The 21,140-nt window shown below is 38.5% G+C and overlaps 1 protein-coding gene across 5 annotated transcripts; it reads right to left on the bottom strand.

Moving 5' to 3' along the window:
• Positions 1 to 863: 863 nt before the first annotated feature.
• On the bottom strand, positions 864 to 20,300 carry ganc (glucosidase, alpha; neutral C). Of its 5 annotated transcripts, XR_005993298.1 has the most exons (27): positions 19,745 to 19,919; positions 19,305 to 19,367; positions 19,018 to 19,120; positions 17,681 to 17,808; positions 17,191 to 17,367; positions 17,099 to 17,120; positions 16,928 to 16,997; positions 16,077 to 16,173; positions 15,707 to 15,890; positions 15,279 to 15,423; positions 14,443 to 14,678; positions 14,222 to 14,348; positions 14,024 to 14,103; positions 13,632 to 13,775; positions 13,451 to 13,547; positions 13,247 to 13,348; positions 12,305 to 12,479; positions 12,059 to 12,127; positions 11,831 to 11,895; positions 11,669 to 11,745; positions 11,504 to 11,578; positions 10,299 to 10,412; positions 9,023 to 9,135; positions 8,762 to 8,865; positions 7,611 to 7,723; positions 4,053 to 4,122; positions 864 to 930 (listed from the first exon to the last, which is right to left on the bottom strand). XR_005993298.1 is itself a non-coding variant. In XM_041812704.1 (26 exons), exons 1-25 carry the CDS (start codon positions 19,774 to 19,776, stop codon positions 7,614 to 7,616), a joined length of 2,709 nt encoding a protein of 902 aa, XP_041668638.1. In that variant the 5' UTR covers positions 19,777 to 19,919; the 3' UTR covers positions 911 to 930; positions 7,611 to 7,613. The 5 variants fall into 5 exon arrangements, 4 of the variants coding, with proteins under 4 accessions (XP_041668638.1, XP_041668639.1, XP_041668637.1 ...); XM_041812704.1 differs by lacking the exon at positions 4,053 to 4,122 and having other exon boundaries at positions 911 to 930; XM_041812705.1 differs by lacking the exons at positions 864 to 930; positions 4,053 to 4,122; positions 19,745 to 19,919 and adding an exon at positions 20,225 to 20,300 and having other exon boundaries at positions 7,276 to 7,723.
• Between the last annotated feature and the right edge of the window lie 840 nt (positions 20,301 to 21,140).

Below are 21,140 nucleotides of genomic sequence, written 5' to 3'. Positions count from 1 at the left end.
TCTGCTCCTCCTCAGCTGCTAATTTCATTAATGATCCTTACACCCTAAAGCAGAGAAGCTAAGCAACAATGTGCAAATACTAGGGCTTGCTTTTAGGTGTGTAAAAAACACAAGATGATCTTACATGTCTTTGTGTAGAACACAAGGCAGTTATCCTTCTCTGGATTGGCTGGTTAGAAAATGTGGGGCATTAAGTTAAAGCATAACCACCACTCCAGGCACTACTACCCCTCGATGTTAAACCCTCACATCCATTCATCAATTTACTTCCATTTTCTGGGTCACAGTGGCGGCACAGCAGCTAAGCAAGTCAACCCAGACACCCCGCTTCCAGTTCCTCCTGGGGGATTTGGAGGCTTTCCCTGGTCAAGTGGGTTATCTAATTCTCCAGCAACTCCTGGTGTGTCTCCTCCCAGCTAGAGGCGACAAGGAGGCATCCTTATGGGATGGCCTAAAACCCACTCTTTATGTAATGTGTATGTAATCTCTCACTGGCTGCCCTTGCACTATGCCGTGTTTGACAAACAATTAAAAAGGAAAAAAAGGATGTCTTAAGTGACTGTATCATCTGTTTTGGGGTGAAAGTTTAACAGAGTATGCAGGGAGACATTTAAAGCATGTTTATTTCTAAACTTTCCCCCAGAAATAAATGAAGTATTTTATATTCTTGATCTATTGACTTGAAAATTATTCTAGGGTTATGTGTTATCAACAAAGGCCCCCATTCCAGTCCCGTGTGTGAGTTAATAATGCTGATTCTCTCTACACAGAGAGCATACGTGAGCTAGTATTAGATATATCCGTCTCTTACCTGGAAGTGGAAGATACCTGCATAGCCCTCAGATAAGCTCTGCTCTTGAGGAACCACCCGATACAGAAGCTTCTCATTCAAGGTGAGACAAGCGATGGCTGCCAGTAACCAGCAATCACCTGAAAGACAAAAACAAGTTCAATTTGATATATTTCAATACAACAGAGACATTTTTATAAATATTAACCACAGCAGAGCTGATTTAATCCAGTCCTGGGCTTGGAAATGACTTTATATTTGAATTATGGCTCCTGAAGTGTACGGCAGAAACTGATTTTCCCTACATCCTAATGAAAGGACAATTTGGACATTTGTCCTGTTTCTGGAGGAAAAGACCCCAGCTGAGTGCTGACGTTTGTTTTTTTTGATTGTTCAGGTGTCTATGTGTCACAGTGTGTCAGTCTAAAACAATGTAAGTTTTTTCTACAGGCAACATTTAACAGTGTCTGCCAGTGCCTTTGTCCTCTTTGGTGCCTTTTATTTGCAAACTGAACAGAACAACAATGAGAAGTGCTGCTGGCTGGATTCCCTTCCAAAAGAGTAAGCACAATATGTAGAGGCCGCTTCAGGCAGAAAGAGGCCGTGTGTGGGGGATCCATGGATGTTTTCTACACTATCACCCCAATTTTGACTCCCTATTACACAAAGACATACCTCAAATAATCCCCTTAGAATATAAACAAGGAGTAGACAGCTACATTTTTTGTTTGCACTCAGTCGGCTCGTGTGATGCTGCTGCAGCCAGCAACTTTAAACATCACTTAAAAGCATAACACTCATGATAAACAAGACTCCAACAAAGCCAGCCTGCATAACTCAGCGGCTGCAGGAACATCCAAACTTTGCTGTGAATCTGTTAAAGGTACACGGTAAACGTGTTGTCTGCTCACAGTAAAGTCCTTTTCAGAGAGCAGCACACATTCTTTAGCATGAAAAGCAGATATCTCATTAAATAAACATTGACATGATGCTGTGTTTACGTGGACCTGCTCTTCTTTCATTCAGACGCACAAGTTGCTCTAAAATGTTAACTAATTATGTTACGCTCCAGTCATTAAGTTCATTTTAAAGTCAATAATCTTTAAAATGTTCCTTCTTAAATACCTCAAATCACTATTGAATTCCTCGTATGGTTCCTACTGAAATTTTTCTCACAAAATGCAGAACAAATGTCTGTAAGAGAGGAACACTAGTGTGTTTTTATGCACACAGGTGTTTGGTTTTTAGTTGCCAAGTCTTACATCATGTATACAAATACTGAGTTGTTTGAGAAATTTGAACATGTTACTGCAGTACTTCTAAAGAAGCCACTCTACTTTGGCATATAAAAACCTGATGGGAATTTTTAAACACTATTGCACACAGGAGATAATAACTCTGAATCCTGTCATGGTAATGTTTGTATATAGCCTGGTTTGATTTGTAAAAATTACTCGGACTTGGAAAATCAAGCTAATTTTTTACCGGGTTTCTTTAAGGAATATCAGGATTGGATCAATGTGATGCCAACAGAATTTTCAAGATGACCAAATCTGCAATCCTGGTTCTTTAAATGAGACTACACACAATATACTTTTTCCACAGGGGGCGCCAAAACTCACACTAACGGAAAGATTCTCACAGCAGCTTTTTACTCAAGTAGGTATTTTTAGTTTCGTATTTAGAGTTACTTGATCATCTTAAGGAGCAACATCTACACTTTTCCACCACACAAACTCTGATTAACCTATCAAGCTTTGTCACTGCAGAGGAACAGAAGAATTACCAGAAATATTCTTAGTATGAATATTAATATTTGTTTATTTTCAGCAGATATGACCTCAAAAAGCTACTTTAAGCATAGGAAATGTCTGCCTTTATTTACAACTGATATATTGACTGTACATATCGGCCTATATGTAGCGTAAATATTGTGAAGTTGTAGGATGGACCCACAGACCCACGTCAGCTTAAGTCTCTTTCTTTGTACATCCTAAGTTTGTTTTTAAGGAAAGATGTAAGAACTTCCTTAAATTTTAAAGTGTGTTGAAAGGACTGAACTTTAAGTTCTGAGCTTCAGTTATTAACACCAGGATCAATATCTGTTATGGCCAAAATCATTTTGGAAATATCAGTATATAATTTCGGCCATACTCCAAAATCCAAATGTTCAGAAACACTTAACAAAACTACACACTTAAAGCTTCAGCAAAGCTTAAATTAATGCTTGACTCACCATTTATATAAGCTGCTGTTAACTAATTCATGTCTCATTTATAAACGTGGCTATAAACGCTTTATTGATGCATTAGTCAAAGGGTATGATTAGGATTACGGTAAGTGCTACTTATGCTTTACTAATGCACCAATAAAGCATTTATAGCTCTGTTTATAAATGACATGACCTTCATTATGCTTTAAGTGTGTAATGATAAGATTTTATCTGCTGAATCTCACTGAACCCATACAATCCTGATTCACTGGACTAAAGCATCCAAACTTGGCTGAAACTGGAGGTTTTATCCAGAACCAACCAGGATTGGATTTCTTGATCCAACAGAATTTGTAATCCATTTTTTTCTTTCGAATCCCCTGTTTCCAAGACTTGATCCAATCTGATTCCTTATTCCAATACATTTTGAACAACTCTGCTTTGGTTACAGTCTGATACGAGGATACAGCTTTGTTTTTGAGTATGGGAGTTCTGGTTCTTTTTAGTGATCCGGATAATTTGGCCCAGCTCTTTTGCTCCCAAATGGCTTAAAGTTTGGTACCTTTTTCGCCTCATTAGATCAGCCAAATTTAGGAATGCTTGGACATATGATTGATGTGTTTGAATGTATTACAACAACCCTACTCTTTTTTTTGTAATTGATGAAAATCACCTCAAATTACTTTCTGAAATACCCCCCCCCCCAAAAAAATATCTTGCAGTCCAGAGGAAACATGCATATTGCTTTATGACAGCCCTGGTGTCAAAACATGAAAAATTCATCATCAAGCAAGAGTCCTGCGTGGAGTGCAGTGTGAGGAATGGATGAAAAGAGGAAGAGAAAAAGAAAGGAAACCAGCTCTCAAACTGGATCCAGACTCTGTTGTTAAGTTAAAAAAGCTCTGAACCAGCTCGTTCACAAACAACACATCACTGCTTATTTTCTGTCAGCATCATATCCCGATTAAGATCTTAGGAATCGTTTTTATAAACTCCAGGAAACTAAAATGCTTGAACTGTGACTCAAGTGTCAAATTAGGCATAATTTACCCAGATCTCCCTGGCAGATGTCTGTCCTACTGGCTCCTCCAACAATGAACTGAGGGTTTTCACAGATTTCCTGCAGACAGTGATAAAAAAGGGTCAACTTCAGCACAAAAAGGACCAACATTTCTTCTTCTATCAGCCAAACTTTTAAGTTGAAGAGTAGGGGGATTCATTTGCTTGTGATAAATACAGTTGTCCCAGAAAGTTAAATAATAAAACATCCATTATTTCAGAGCCATAAAACCACAAAGTGGGAATCACCGGCCTAACAATGGCATTCTGTAACTCCAATCCATCAGTGGAGGACTGTTCTTAATCCCATCTGCATCCTCAGGATAAATCCCACAGCAGAAGTTAGTTTTCCACGCAGGTTTGAAGTTCAAAAATATCATCCAACCTCCCACATGTGAGCTCCATCCCCTGTTTAGTAAACATTATGATCAGCGCCCCCCCTCCTACCTTGGGCCTCTTCCAGACGATGTTCTTAACCTTGTTGGACTTGTGTCCGAGCTCCTTGAAGCCCAAAGACTCCACAGTGGCAGGAAAAGATTCATCCTCAAACAGGCTCTTCCTCTGAAGACACTCCTCTTTCAGAGCGTTGAAATCCTGGCCGTTGAAGCGGAGCGGCTTGTTTAGAGACCCTTCCCCATCTCTCCTCTCTCTCTCCCGGATCAGGCGGTCACAGAAAAAGCCAGACGGTGTATACGGCATCTCGTTTCAGCTGGCCTTTTTTTTTTAACTAGCTTTTGGAACTTGTACTAAAGTCTTAGTAGCCTAAAAAACCCTGGCATAAATCCAAACAGCTAATGTCTGATTGGCTCCCTCCTTGTGTGACGTCCCCCTCTCCTCCGTCACAGAGTCGATGCAAAAGCTCGGTGTGAAAGATGCATTCTGTTCACGTGCTATCACCTTTGCATTACCATACACACACATATGCACAGAAACTCACACGCTACATACACATCCATTTGTTGCATTCCTATTGGCTGAAGGGAACAATGATCTCTCCCTGGCTGTGGTGCTCCGGTGCCATCATTGTTGGGTGACACAAAGGCCAGCGGGCCGCAGCAGAGGGCATGTAAAGAGTGGTTGGTAGATGCCCTGCCTCAGCAGAAGGCATTCAAGCCCTTTAAACCTGTTCTCAATGGAGCTCAGCATTGAGCAGTCTCAGCATAACCAGAGCAGGCTAATGCTACGGAGAGGAGCAGCATCCATATTTAGCACCTGTAGGAAAAGTCATCGGTACAATTCACTCTTTTAGGTGTCCTTAAACAAACCAAATCATCAGCATCACTTCATTTAGATGTCACCTCATCTTAACAGTAAATAATCACAATACTCAGTCTGATATGACACTGCTTTTCTCCTCAGATTATTGCAGGACAACAATCCATATCAGGCATTTTCTGGGATGCAGATTAAACATAGACAAAATAGAATGTATTTGTTTAGACAGTATTTAAAGCAGCATATTTATGTGGGTCTGGTAATATTAAACATGACTTCTTAGTGTTTGTCAAATGTTTTTATAAGCTTTTCTGTGTCTGTCTGATGGACTGTCCTGTAATTGTAAGTAATATTATTTACATTTGCATTTCTAGAAAGGCTAGCGGGTCAAGAAGTGGTAATGTTGGGGGAGAGCGTTCTTTTTTTGAATAATGTTTCACTGGTCATGCCTTTTTTTTCTTTGATTTATCTCAAGGGGTTGTCCCTCAAACACAATATAAGATCAAAACAACCAGGGCTGAACAATAAAAAATGTGTGTAATTGAGATTATTTTGACTCATACTGCAAATTTGGCACGTATTGTTGTACAGAAGGGAATGATCATTTTTATATCATTCACAGTTTTAATAAGAAAACACACAAAAACAAGGAAAGCAGGATTTTTTCTATTTAAAAAGAATTGAGCAAAAGACCTCTGCTGCAAAAAGGAACTATTAGACTAGTATTTTGACACACATTTCAGGTTAAATAAATATTGTACCTAATGCAATTTTAAAATCGCAGTGGGACATATGGCAATTTAATCTAAATGTTTATTAATTGCTCAATTTTAACAACAAGCAACCAAAGTGCAAAGGACCATGGCGTTGCCAATGTTTATCTTCAGTTTAGACAGTCTGTTGACCAGACAGACTGTTCCACATATCCATGGCATGGGATAAATTTCAAATCCATCTGGGCAACAGCCCATAAACGGTGTTTGGGAAGGGCACAATCTTTTAAGAAAATTCTTGAAGGTCGCTGAACGAATGTTGTCACATTCATTACGGGCCAATCAAAGCAATCAAACATACGATGTAGGAGAGCTGCATCCCTGCTGAGGCTAAACTACATAATGTGATCTCAACAGGCAGAGTTGTTATGTCAAAACATAACTCTTCACTATCAGTGGTGCCAGCTGGTAAATCAAACCCTTGCAGAAGCCAGTCTGGAGAGGAGCAAAAACATTCAAACAAAAAAGGTTCATTATCGTTCTTTACTCTCTGTCCAGTTCTGATAAAACTGCCACTATAGCTTCATCCAAACTAGCCTTTTCACCTTCCACCAATGTTTACAGACCTTCAGCCGCTTCAATGAAACTACATCCATAGCTACCGCCTCTTTATACTTAAATTATGCTCATAGGTCTGGTCATTCTCTGAGCTGGAAACAAAGGATTTTGGCTTAAAGCTTTGCAAGATGGTTCTGGCTTAATAATGTTTAGCTGAGTAGCATTTGTGTGGACTTTTGCTGAATGATGTGGACATGCCAACCCACAAGTATAGTGCTCACTTTGGTGCAGGTTCAAAGCAGCATATATATAATCCAAGCTTTAAGCTGTCAAAATTTCCATACTTTGATATTCTTTGAAACCACATGTTTATGAAGAACAAAATCTGATACTTTAAAGGTCAATAGTTTCAAAAGTGCCAAACCTTGGTGATCATGAGAAGAATGTCTCTAAAAAATGCAAGCATCTCCTGCACACTTATAAACTGCACAAAAATGCTAAAAACGAATATGCATAAGACAGAGTAGAAGTTTGCATGCTATTTTTGTTCATTAAAAACATGAAATTATCCAGATTTTGGTGCCTTGCATTTATGTTTTTGTTACCATGTAATCAGCACAAGTATTTGATTTTATTAGTAAAAATAAAGTTTAAAATTCTGGAAACATGACAATTCTACTTGAGAAAAAAAGAAGGCCTGTTGCAACAGTTAACATCAGAAGCTGCACATCAGTTTGTATTTATTCACTTAATCTCCATTCATGAATTCAAAATCACAAATTCAGTCATTGCTTAAACAAAATCTCATAATTCACATATTTAAAGCTTCAGATAATTTTCTTGAAAGTGAAGATTCTGTCAGCAAACTCTGAATTAGAAAACTTTAATGAGGCAGATTTGATTTAAAGGGCAAACTGATCTTTAAAAGACTTCTATAAAAGTAAAATAAATGAAGATTTTTTTTTGTGGTGTACTTTTGAACCTATTTTAGACTCATTATTGTCTTAAAATGTGTCATTTGGCGGTGAATAAAAAGTCCGAGGAGGGACCATAAGTGACCTACACTTTAACCTATCTGTATCTCCCAGTCCGTGGTCACTCTGAGGTTCAGGTCATTTACTGTCAGTGTGCAGCAGCTCTTTGTGTACTGAAATGCAGCAGAGGTGTCTCCAGCTCCTGTTAGGAAAAAGAACAAAAAAGTCACAAAGCACTACCTCAGACTTTTTTAGTTAAGACAGATCAATTCTCAGATGGTATTCCCTTAACAAGCTTTTCTGTTGAATCATAAAATTCAAAATTAAAGCTTTTGAGAGGAGCTCTAGTTTGCGGCAACTTTGGCTTCCCCCTGCGGACAAAGTGCTTCATCTATCTATTGATTCATTTACTTTTCTATCTGCAGCAAAAATATTTTCCCCTGTTGTTAAGTGAATGTCATTACTTTTTATTAAACAGGAGTTCTCTTTAACAATATTCTTCCAAAAGAAAACATTGTTTTTTTTACCATAAAGTAAGCAAGGTACCCTTAGCTTAATATAGCACAAATTACAAAGTAAAAGCATAACAAAGAACAGTTTCTTGAGGAACTCTCTGAATAGTTAATGTTATCTGGGTTACTTAGACAGAGAAAGCATCTAAACATGAACTCCTGAAAAGTAAAAAAGCTGTCATACTAAGGATCATGGATGTTAGTGAGTCATTTTGTACATGCACTCCTGCATATTTCTCCATGTGTAACACTGTTGAACACCACATCTCTAGGAATAAGCACTTTAAAGGTGTCCCCTGTCTCTAAGTCAGGGTTTTGGACCACATTCGTGTAACAGGGCAGCACTCATTCATCATTCTTTGCATCCATTTAATTCCCAAATCAGTATAATGCAAAAACAATAGAATTCTGTGACTTAAATATGATTAACTATGTTACTGTGATTAACTTTCAATGTTCAATTAACTGTGATTAAAAAATATAACTATCTGATAGCCTGACATATATGATTTTAACAGTCTTACAGTTAATTGTTTTGTTTTTCTCCAATTGCATAGCGTCTTCAGTCTTGATCTTCTGTTTCATAACCAGCTAAAATTCCTCACAGTAGCTTAAATATTTACTCAGATGGATGCTAACATGCCTTTGCATGTCCCTTGTAGTTACTCTTTTGAAAAGTCACCACTACAATCCTCCTGCTGTCTAATGATACTACCAGAACTCCTCACCTGCCACATGAACAACCACACTGGATGGTTCGCTCTTCAGACCCAGGATGGAGACGGTCTCTACAACAGTATCACAGCCAAATGTTCCTTCTTCACTGGCAGAACTTCAAGAAACAAAACAGACATATTATGATCAGCTGTTAAGTTTTTCAGCCCTACACTTTTTTGTTCATCCTAAAACAGAATAAAGGTTTTATTTGATCCTTGGGCATTTGGTTGAAACCTATATCCCTCTTTCAGGAGGTGTGGGTTATGACTCACCTGCAGAGCAAACGTCCTGACAACATGTTGAACCTGCGCAGGCAGAAGGCCTTTCTGTCCCTGTAACTGAAGGAGTGGCCGTCATCCAGGTACAACTCACCATCAGCTGCACCCTACAGAGAGATGAGACAGCAGTCTGGATTTCATCACTAATTAAATTATACAAATGTCAGATGTTAATAGTTATTGCAAGGCTATAATGAACTGGGACTCAGTTTTATAAGGCCTTACTTCACTTGGATATTAGAGGTCAAACACTTTTCAGCAGCTACTCCTTGTTATTTCCAGTATTTTTTTCCAAAGTGCAAAATTGCATCGAACAAACAAGACATTTACTTATTCCCTAAAAGCGCCGGGAGTGGTTAAATGAGGGAGAAGGATACTGTGACATGCTGCAGCTGAAATAATCTATTTCTGTACCCAGGTTAAGCTTTGGACATTTATTCTTTCACAAACATCTAAGATTACAACTGGTACCAGTTACCTAATGACTAATCCAATACGTAAATTTTCTGCTGTAGTGGAGCGCTCAACAGAAAGTTTCTGCTCCCAGGCTACCCTTCTGTCTGTATGAGCCGAAAAACCAAACATCTTAAGAGGCGAATGCCTTAATCATCACTATCAACATGCAAATTCTGGTGAACACGCCCACCACCAACAATAACAACACCGTAAACAAACAATAAAGATATAACTTACATCTAAGGCTCCTACACCCCCTCTGGAAGGCTTCATATTATGCAATTTTGCAGTCTTATGACAAACATTTGTGCTTACAGTGCTGAAATAATTAGCTGATTCTTAGGAATAATTACTGCCACTGCCATTTCGTTTACCTTTATAGGAGTTTAACAAGTAAAAATATCAACTGTAGCTCCCTTAACTAACTGATTCCCTGTTTGTCACTGATGACAATTCTGAGAGGTTTTAGACAGCTGAATGAAAAAAAAGCTATTCAGAAACATCACTTTAGAATCTGAGACATAAACCTGGACTAAATGACAAACTAAGAAATAAACACCTCCACTGAAAAATGACGATAATAATAAGAAACAGCCCTTATTTGAGGAATCATTTCTCACTAAACGATGGTAAAGTCTGTGTATCATTTAGTTCTAGAGGTAACAATCACTTACTTCAGTTTAAAGTAATTTCTTTCAACCAGTTTATTATCAGTAACTTTTCAATGTCAAATCATGGTCTAAAGTAAACTAAACTGCAGTTTTGTTGAGCCTCATTGAACAACAGCTATGTTCCTACAAATTCTGCACATTACCTGAGAGTTTAGGGCCACAGTGATGGAGAGGGGCATCCACTGAACATCAGACGTACAAGAGACACTCCCTTTGGACCTGCAGACCACAGAGCCGCCACGCTGGAACAAAGGCACCTGTGCAGACAAAACACAAGAGAATAAAAGAGAGATTTTGATAGAAAATGTACAAATTATAATAATGTTATTTAAATTATCTTGTTGTTATTTCTGTATATGGAGAGCATGTATTTCTGAAACAACATCATAGTGACAAACTGATTTTTTCCAGCAAACCAAACAAGCAGAATCTGTTTTGAAAAAGTAGTCATCCAAAATTCTGGAAGATAAGTCACACAAGTGTATGAGGCCACATTTAGACAGTACGGATTTATATCTGATGTGGGTATTCAGTTACCAAGTGGAACTCTGTAATGCTTCATGTGGACATATCTTAATGCAAACTGAAAATGGTTGATATCTGACAGCCCAGACTGCATATGGAGGTTGTCTGGGATGCCCTTATCTGTACTGGATTAGTTGTGCAGACACACGTACTGGCATGCATTTAATACTGTGCTGTCAGCTGGTATGATCTGCGATATTTTGCTAGTAAACAAAAGTCTGGTGTCTAGTCTTGATCAGAGTGATAGGAACTGTGACAATAAGCAACAGTCTTTCAGCTCACAAAAGTCAGCTCTAAGAGAATGAAAACAACAGATCACAACTCCCTCTCAATTTGTCATCTTGAATTAAGAAGTCAGTTCAATCTAACCAGTGCCCTTTCAGATTTATTTTCTAAACAGCGTATCGCCATGTCTCTCAGAAGCATGTTTCTGATAAAATGAGGGAGAAAAGCTGTTAAAGATGCACCAAGGGATGCCAAGCCACCATAAGAGAGCCACAGAAACTATGTATGGGCTGCTGTTCGCTAAAGAGGTTGGTAAGTGTGTTCTGATATCAGGTCGTCACTGAGGATGTGTTGTTAATACATAATATCTACCCATGTACTAAAGTGTCATCAGTTGGTTTCTAATTACCCAAAATGCATCAAAAATGTAAAATGCAAACTATTTTTTGGGGTCGACCTAGCTGTTTAAGAACCATCTGTTTACATTTGTTTACCATGTTAGTAATCCTGCAAGCTAACTGTATAGTAGTTGAGCTCTCAGGCAAAGCTACAGAAGATAGTTTAATAGTTCTGTACAGCTGATAGTTTTAAAACTGACTGTGTCCAGGGTAACAGGAAGTCCCAGAGTCATTCCTCCTTTGTACGCCTCTGCAGAGTGGACATCATACCAAACCTGTGGAAAAAAACAGCATTCTTATAACATATCTATTAAAATATAATGAACACATAACTGACTGTGACTGTTAACTTGTGCTTGATTTACCTCACCGGGTCCAGGCAGTAACACTTTGACTTCTTTAACACCTTTTTCAGTGACAGGACAGGCCAGCAAAGCTCCTCCTAGTTAAAGTTACAAACACTTTGACTACAGGACATCAACAAAGAGCAGGTACACTGTGTTAAAATAGTGCATATATTAAAGTACCAATCATGTGCTGGTTGTCCACAGTGAAAGTACTCTGTTCTTTTGGGAATTCAACCCACAGAGGTCTGGAGAAGTTTGCATAAAATAAGAGCTAATTAGAATGGGTTTGTCTATAAATATAATGTGCCTTTCAACATTCAAAATTAAAATCAAGTACTGGTACGCTCAGGACAGAAAGTTTAAAATGCTGCAGTACTTCCACTAGACAGCAGGTAGCAGCAGACTCACCGCAGTGGAGACAGACCAGAGGTGTGAGCCTGGTGGAACAGAGTGTACCAGTATGGGAGCAAACAGTACCTGAATACCAAAGAGACAAAGCTGTGAAAAACACACTGACCCTGCAGGAGTCATTAAGGAAAATCTAATCTTTTCAAATCAATCAGATCTTTCCAAACCGTCACAATCCAGTTTTTATTTTTGTTCAGGCCTGCATCGAATGATAATAAAGTTGTGTGGTCAATATTCTTTAAGTACCTCTGCTTGATTACGGTGCGGATTTTAGCAGTGACCTCCTCTCCAAACAGCCAGGGTTCCCGACGCTTTGTCAACTTTGCAGAGTGACCTCTAAAGAACGGCTGCAAGGCAGCAGCCTGGTACCAGCGAACAAGCAACTCTGGTTCTGGCTCCTGAATGAACCCTCCAACATCAGCTGAAAAACAGACAGGAAAAGCTGTGATGATGATATGAGTGATAATATCGCGATACAGAGATTCCACTGTAACTGATAAATTGCAAGATAACCATAAAAATGATTGTCACTATAGGTGGGAACATGGCCACTTCCTGCACAAGCTTGATGAAGTCCTTGAGAAATGCAGACTGGCATACAGGATCAGCCCAGCTACATCTAAGAAATATATCCAATTGGGAAGCAGGGGGACAAGGCACAGAGCAGATACAGCCAGTCTCATGCCATCTGGAGGTGAGTGGAACATGACAGCCAACCTCGGTCACATACTGAAGTTTTAAGAGCTGACCATCCGCCAGGAGATCACAATAGAGGCAGTCTTTGAGAGAAAGAGGGAGAGGTGTGTATAAAGCTGGGTGGAGGGCTTTCACCTATGCAGTAGAGATTGGTTGCAAGGGCTACACTTGAACATCCACACAGAAACTGCAAAACTCGCTCAGCATCCAAGGCCTTAGCCTCATGAGTTCCATCAAAGATCTGTCAGAGGATGCAGAAAAATGGAGCTTCTAGCTTTGGCTCTGCAGGAAGGACAAAGTGTGGAGGAAGAAGGATCCTAGGGCCAGCTTCAGAGAGTGGTAGAGTGGTATTCCTACCACTGCTCCACCACTTCCAGATGTTCTGGGATTAATGGTGCAGAACATCAGTGAAGGTTAGCTCCAAGATCAAGATCCTGCAGCTAGAACTATACCCATTAGAGGTGTGTCAGGTGGAAATGAGTCACTGCTCACCTCCACAGAATGCTATGCCTGCCATACTCAGAGACAAAAGCATCGGGATGGAGATCTTCAAATAATCCCAGCTGGCAACGTTATCACCAGTCCATATCGCTCCTGCATCCAAGCAAATAAAACCACAGCAAACAGGGCAATTTAGGAGACAACCATGACCACATTATATTTGATTCATTACCCTTTTTGTTGTTTAAGACAAACCAAATCTTTGTGATCCAGCAAAGAAGGAGCGTGAGAGGACAAACGGTCTCTCTAATCCACCTGAACGAGTGATCAGACCCTCAAATGTGGCCATGTGCTGCAGGACAACATAATAAAAGGTCAATAAATCATAACAAGTGGTGCTAAAATGACACAATGTCTGTTAAATGAACAAGCTCACCTGCTGGAAGCCGTACAGGTTGTGTAGTTCTCTGTGCTCCCAGCCCCCATGATGCACTGCATCTTTTGGCATTGTCTGCTCTGGACCGCCAAACACTGATGGTTCGTTCATGTCATTCCAGATGAATAATGAAGGTGTTGAGCCCTGCACAAGATGCGAACATTTAGCCACGGTAAAAATAACATTCATAGAAAACAGAATTAATAAACATACTATCTGTTCTCATTATTATGCAGACTGTGCAGTAGATTGTAAATTGTAAATATGTGAAAAATGTTTTAACATAATTTAAGAATGGGGATACCAATAGTCCTTCCGTTATTATCAATACAGATAAAATTAGGTTGGATTTACATGTTTAAGTCTTGAAGTTTGGATTATCTTCTGCTTACCTTGTACTTTTCCAAGCCAAAACATCTGGAGTACCAGGCTCGGGTGTCTGGATTGCTGAAGTCAAGGTAAGAAGATTCACCTGAAAAACAGTTCAAAGAAAAACTGTTCAGAAAGAACAAATCTGATAATTTCTCATCTAACTTTTGCATGTGGAGGAGCTTGAAAAATAAAAACTGTTGAAGTTAAGAACACATTACCAGGCCAGCATGAGCCCTGATATATGTCCCCCTTGTTGTTCTTAACAAAATGCCCTCCATTTTTGGCTTCACAGTACAGCGACCAATCGGGATCCACCTTAATGTGAGGGTCACTTATAACAACCAACTGGGAAAAAAAAAATGAAGATATTCAGAGTAAATGACAGTTTGATGCACAGAAACAGAAAAGGCAAAACAATCAGGTGACATCTTTAACAAACCTTCCTCTTCTTCTTCTCTAGGTGGCGCTGCAGCCCGGCTGGATCAGGGAATAAAGCAGAGTCCCAGGTAAAATACCGCTTCCCATCTGTGTGCTCAATGTCAAGCCAGATAACATCGTATGGGATGTCATGGTGGTCGAATCCAGCATCTACAGCCTTCACATCTGCTTCGTTGTCATAGTTCCAGCGACACTGATGGTACCCAAGGGAAAAAAGAGGAGGGAGGGCTTGGTACCCTGTCAGGAGGGGGGAGGAAACTTGTGGATTATATACAGGTATATTTACAGAATTTCCCTGTAAATACACAAAGGGCAATACATCAACAATAAAAGCAATATAAACACATATTGACTCAGTTTTACAATTCTTTTATGGACCCCGCACCTTCACTTTAGCTTTTTAAATTATTTCTAATAATCATTTCTATTCATTTTAAAGCGTTTAGTCGTGTTCCTCTTCTTAAACTGTTGGTTAATTGTGTAACCATTTTGTCAAGCACTTTAGATTACCTCAGTTTGTGAAGAGTGCTGCATAAACAGCAGCCTCCCCTTACCTAGAAAATATGAGATTTGTTTTTTGACTTTTAAACTCTTTTTCTTGGGTTATATTTCTTTTCATTTTCTGCTTTTGTGCCTGCTGGCTTAAATGTGGGAACTGTGTCAACTGGAAAGTCAATATTACTTGTTTTTTCTCAGTAAATTGGACTAGTAGATCTAGTTTTCACAATTAACATCAAAAGAGATCTTTGGTTGAAAAAAGCCAGTGATCACTGTGCTGTAAAAATAAACTTTGTCCTAACATGATCAGACAAAAGCCTTGGTTCGTACAGTACATACCTGTAAGTTGAGCATACTGGGAGAAGAGCTGCGGTGGACTGGGGCCAAGTAGAACAGTGAAGTCAATCACACCGCTCTCTGACAGCCAGTGGACATCAGTCTGAGGTTCTGTTCGCCTTCTCTTCAGTCTGAGTGTTGGGTCATCCTGTGTGAGGTACGGGGCCATTATATAGCTAAGAGTATAAATTTAAGAGGTGACTGTGTGTCTGTGTCTGTCTTTAAGTTAAATAAAATAATTTTACACCCAAGAGAGCTCGAGATGAATGGACTAGATTCTGAATCCAGGAGGTACTACTACTACACAAGTTTGCTTTTCAATTTTCCTGTCATAAGACATCCACTCAAAATCCTGCCTCTTAAACTTGATGGAAAAGAGGAAGCTTTTAAAAAGGAACAATAAAAGAGCTGAGGAGAAATAAAAAAGTTACCTGTTGATCTGACGCACGATAATAAACATTGATGAACGTTTCAGAAGCATTCAGCCAAAATACTCCCAAAGTCCTGTCCGGTTTGTGGGCCACCAAAAGTGGCACAGATCCGTACAGGCCGAGGCGACTGTAGAGCTCATAAGCAAAGACGTCCAGGTTATACAGCCGATATGGCTCACCATCTCTGTGAAAAGAAATTACAGACATGATCAACCACTGATTGTCAAATTTAAAGGTTCAATTCTGCAATTTTATACCAATGTCAATACACCATAGAAAACTATTATACTGGCAAACATCTGCCGTACACGCACACTGTCTTGCATTTAGCTCAACAAAACTAAACGCTTCTCTGTGTGCATCCTCATACCTGGTGTCTTTGAGCTGGAAACTGTCAGCATGCTCTGGTAGACCGTACACATGACTGAATCCATGAAGACAAAAGTCTGACCCAATACTAGAGGGACCTGGAGGGGAATTAAGAGCCTTTTATTTTCTTGTTAATACAGTTTGATGTTCACTTTGGTTTTTTGTATGTTTGTTTGTTTGTTTGTTTTTTGTACAGAGCCTAAATGGAGTTATAACTTTCCATGGAACGTTGCCTTAAGGCCTCTTTTATTCTGTTTTCAACACAAAACCTTTAAGTGTATTTGTCTAGTTTCTGGTCATAAATGTCCATTATACTTAATATAAGCCAAAGCCATTTGACAAATCCAAAAGATACACACATTTTTCAATAAATTACAGAGAAAAAAGTAGGGCCTCATTTGTTTCTAATAAGTAAAACAAGCTTCCAATACAGGGACCAAAACCTACTTTAGTTTTGTAAAAATAGAACTTTTCTTAATTCAAGAAACTTGAGTTTTTGCTTGCAGCTCTGTCAGTTATCTTTACAATTTATAAAAAATTAAGCTTTATTTTTGCTTGAAATAAGATGTTGATTTGGCTGTGTCTAATGGCTATGGCTTATAATAAGGGTAGGACATACTGTATTTTTTCTATCATGAATAATCAATTAATGGTGTGAGCCTAGTATTTAACAATAAGGTGATGTTATATGACTTGGATATTAAAAAAAATTCTTGTGAAATTCAAGGTATTGTTTAGAATTTAAACAACCTTAAAAGTGGATAGTGTTGAAGTAAATTTAAGATAAAAGAATAACAATACAGAATCTCTGAAAAATTTGCCTTGGTAAATGTTTAAAAAGCAGAAACATACCATTAGCTTTGACATCCACAAACTGCCTAAAAGTCTCCTTCCATAGAAAATTATTGCCATCTTCTTGAAGCTATCAAGAGAACAATGCACAATAGACAACAAACATACAGTAAACATGCAGGATTAGGCTCAAAGCATAAGTAAAACTAAAAAGTGTTGGTGTTTTCTTACCTCACTACTATCAGGCATAGCCCTGAGGAAACAGAAAAAATTACAACCTGTTTGTTGTCGTCATGTGCTGGTTTATTTGCATCCTGACTCACCTAGGTGGATCCTGCAACATCTCAAACCACAGTTTCCCTTTGGAGTTAAATGTTAGCATCACTTCTTCTTCACACAGGATCTCCACTCGAAAAGGGAAATGCCAAACACAAACCTGGTGATGCCCCAAGGACCAGGAAAGCGTGACGGAGTGCTGGGACTGTCTCACCACTCTTAGCCTATAGGTTGATGGGAGAAAAGACACCCATCACTTACAATCTCTGCAGCATTTCAGTGGGACATGGTTCAGTTTTGGGGGTTAAGAATTATCCCCTAAATTTGAAATAAAGTGCTGTTTTAAGAGGAAATTTTGACTATAGAAAGGGACAAATTTCTACTCTCTGAACACAGAGTCTTCTCAAAATTAACCTAACAAGAAAATCAGACATTTTCAGCTTTAAGTATATCAAAGGAGGGTGAATTAATCTTTTAAACATATTACTGATGTAACCAAACATCATAATTGAGGGCTGATGCTTTTTCAGATCTTACTGTTCACACTGTGGTTCCCAGGTCATCACATCTGGAACTCTGTAGCGTTTCTTTATAGGATGGAGTTCATCTATCAGTATCCTTACAGTTTCGTTTTTGCAGGGTGAAACATAAAGAAACAGCCTGGTCTGTGGGGAAAAAGTATAAAATGTTGTCATAGAAAGTGTTGAGATAAGCTAGCATTAATTATTATAGAACTGAGAATATATTCATGCTGTACATTTGACTTATTTTTTCTTTTTTTTTTATACTTAATTTGTATTGTTTTTCAGACAAAACATAACATAAATAACAACACCAAAACATAAGACATTGCCAGACATAAAATATCCAAAATACAGGTTTCAATACAAGTTATATGGGGATTTTAACATAGTTAACTGTAAAGTAATCAGAGCTTGTAGTAAAGGAGTGGTATATGAATAACAATGAATGTCTAAGGCAGACCACCAAGGATGTTATTTATTCTTCCAAGTATAGTTTCCATTTAGCCCATCTTTTAATGTATAAGTCTTTTTCAGTCTCAATAAGAGAGTCAACCTTTCCAACTTTTGAATTTCTTTAATAGTATCAACCCAATTATCTGTTGTGGCGGGATCTATCTGTAACCATTTACAGGTTATGGCCTTTTTTGCTGCTACTGTAAATATTTTCCACAAGTATCTATCAGATCCTTTTATTTCTTCAGGTAAATCACCTAAATAAAGTGATGTAAAACTCAAGGGGAACAACTGTCCAAGGATCTGTAGCATAATGGTCCAAATGTTTTTTCCAAAACAGCTGTACCTTTATGCATCTCCAGAAAATATGTAGGTGATCTGCCTCATCACATCCACAATTTCTCTAACATTTACACAGCTCTCAGCTCTGCGATATCTCTGTAATTTAGGAGTAATAAAATAGCGAACATGGTTTTTCCAACCAAACTCACGCCAGTACATTAAACAGAAGGTTGTGACTATAGTTTCACACATATTTTCCCACTGTTGACTTGTAATCGATTCATTTAATTCTTTCTCCCATCTTATTTTAATATAATTTGTGGTATTTCCTCTACTGTTCTGACTTATTTTTTCATTGAGATGCTAGGAGCAGATATGTTCCATGAATAAAAACATTTGAGGAAGACTCCTCTGAATTTTGAGGCTGAGACAATATCAAGATTTCAGGTTAAAATCAAACAAATGTTAAGTGCAGTGATTTTCCACAATGCAGGTGTACGGACATACTCAACAAAGAATGAAGCTACCAATCAGTTTGTGGTTTTGTTGCTGAATGTGAATAAATAAATAATCATTGTTTCTTTTCTAAACAGACAATTCAAGAACTGGTCTTACCTGTGTGTTTGGCTCCAGCAGTTCAAAACGCACCCCACTCTCTGTGAGCACCATGGTGTCCAGAAGGGCCCTGTACTGTAGCTTTGGGCCCTGCATCTGCCGCCTTAGAGATGACAAACACATCAAAAATGTCATTGTTATCATCAAAGACAGGCATTCAGGAGATCTATGAGCTTAAATCCTACTGACAATACTGAAAATATGTTCTGCAAAAGAACATGAATGAATGTGAGGTATGCTCAGCATGAAATATTTGAAATCAAATAAATATTTACTGCCAAATTTACCTGTAAAAAGCAACATCTCCACTCTTCTTAAACTTGTCTTGCCCTTCATCATCAGGGACAATACTGAGGGACATGGAAAAAGAAAACAAAAGAACACATCAAACACAGACTGACTAAGAGAAGACCTTCTGATAGTCTTACATACTTCTAAAAGAAACATTGATTTGAACGCAAATAATGAATAGTTGTTGAATGTTAAAACCCACATCACTGGGTTTTCTGGTTGCCTAACCAAGCAACTGCTTTAATATGACTTAGAAAGGCTAATCTGCTGCACAATATAGTGAAATTTCTTCCTGCAGGGATGTAGAAAGGAACGACTGCTGCGTGGACAGTTATATTTCTTAAGGTTTCGATTCTCCACACACAGTTTAAAAGTGAAAGTTCAACATTCAAACTTGCCACTGCAGCAGCGTCTGAAAACAGCATGCTCTTTGTACCTGTCAACAACGGGTTGGCTCGCTTCTCCCATTTCAAGCCGACAGACAGAGAGTAAAATCAGCACTTAACAATCATTCACAGTATCGGGTATATTGTATTATCCCACTGTACTACGATATATCTGTGTAAACACTGACGGTACAGATAACCGAATAGAAGCGGTGACACAGAGGACGACACTGTCAATACACCTACAGCACACTTCCGGTTGGATTTTTCAAATTAAAGTCACAGTTGAAGACTAGCATTACAAGACTCCTTTTTGTTTTTCAAAAGTTGGGATTATTGTGTACAGCAGTTTAAAATTTGTTCAGACTATTCCTGGAAGAAACGAAAATTCAGTAATTTGTTTAAACTGGCCCAAGATTAACAAGCTAGCTTAGCTAGCTATCTTGATAACACCAATACACACACCAAACAATGGTAAACAGAACAAAACACAATAAAATATTTTTCAAAAAGGCTTGCTGCCCTGTTACCAACGCTGAATGCTCGTCGAAAAAGTGCAGTAGTTCTGGTGGTTTCTGTCTCAGAACGATGGTTTTAATCAGATATTAGACGCTGCAGGACGACCGTTAAGTTCGCTGAACTTAGGGCTCTCGCGCCCTAACGTCTGAAGGCATCTCTAGGGACCATCGATAAATTCTGACGTGGTTGTATTTTTTAACGAAAACTTACCCGTTTGTGAAAATACTTGACTGCGGAGATTAAAAAAATCATTTATGCAATAAATAAAAAATATTGGGTCGTATTTGATTTATTAAATTAATAGGGATGTGTTGGTGACCAGTTGTGGACAGAGCATTCCTTCATGCCCTTGGGCACAGTGTTTAGATGTGTTTTATTTGTGTGATGTGTTTAGACGTTGCCTGTTGCACAGTGATCCCTACTGGGATTCCTTTACTCGGTTGTCTGGTGGACTGTTGTTGTTTTTGATGTCAGACGCCTCTACACCATGAGTGAAGTTGTCCACCATATAACAGTTACCGTCTGTGGCTTTAAGCACTTCTAAGAGAGTAGTTTGTATTCTTCATTAGTACATATTGCCTCCTTCTGAGGTTGATTATCTGTCTTGTTGTTTCCAGAGGATACCCATCTTAATCATTATCAACTTTATGGTATCATAATAAATATAGACACTTCTGAAGTGTTCAATTTGACTCCATATGAGTTGAATTAGGACTATAATTTTTTTTGGTCATTATAGAGGTGTCACTTTACCTAAAAAACTTGGTTGGAGATCTATTCTCTTGTTGTTCTCGCCGTAAAGGAAAAATATTATTCTACTGTTCAGTTATCCAGTACTACCCAGCACTTGAATGTAAAAAATGAATGAAATAATTTATACTTTTACTTAAGTAGATTTATAGAGTAGTAATTATACTTTTACTTAAG

This window comes from Cheilinus undulatus, linkage group 18 (genome assembly GCF_018320785.1).
Source record: "Cheilinus undulatus linkage group 18, ASM1832078v1, whole genome shotgun sequence".
Lineage (NCBI taxonomy): Eukaryota > Metazoa > Chordata > Actinopteri > Labriformes > Labridae > Cheilinus > Cheilinus undulatus.
Note: the sequence above shows the minus strand (reverse complement) of the source record. Positions and strands in the feature narration are given on the sequence as shown.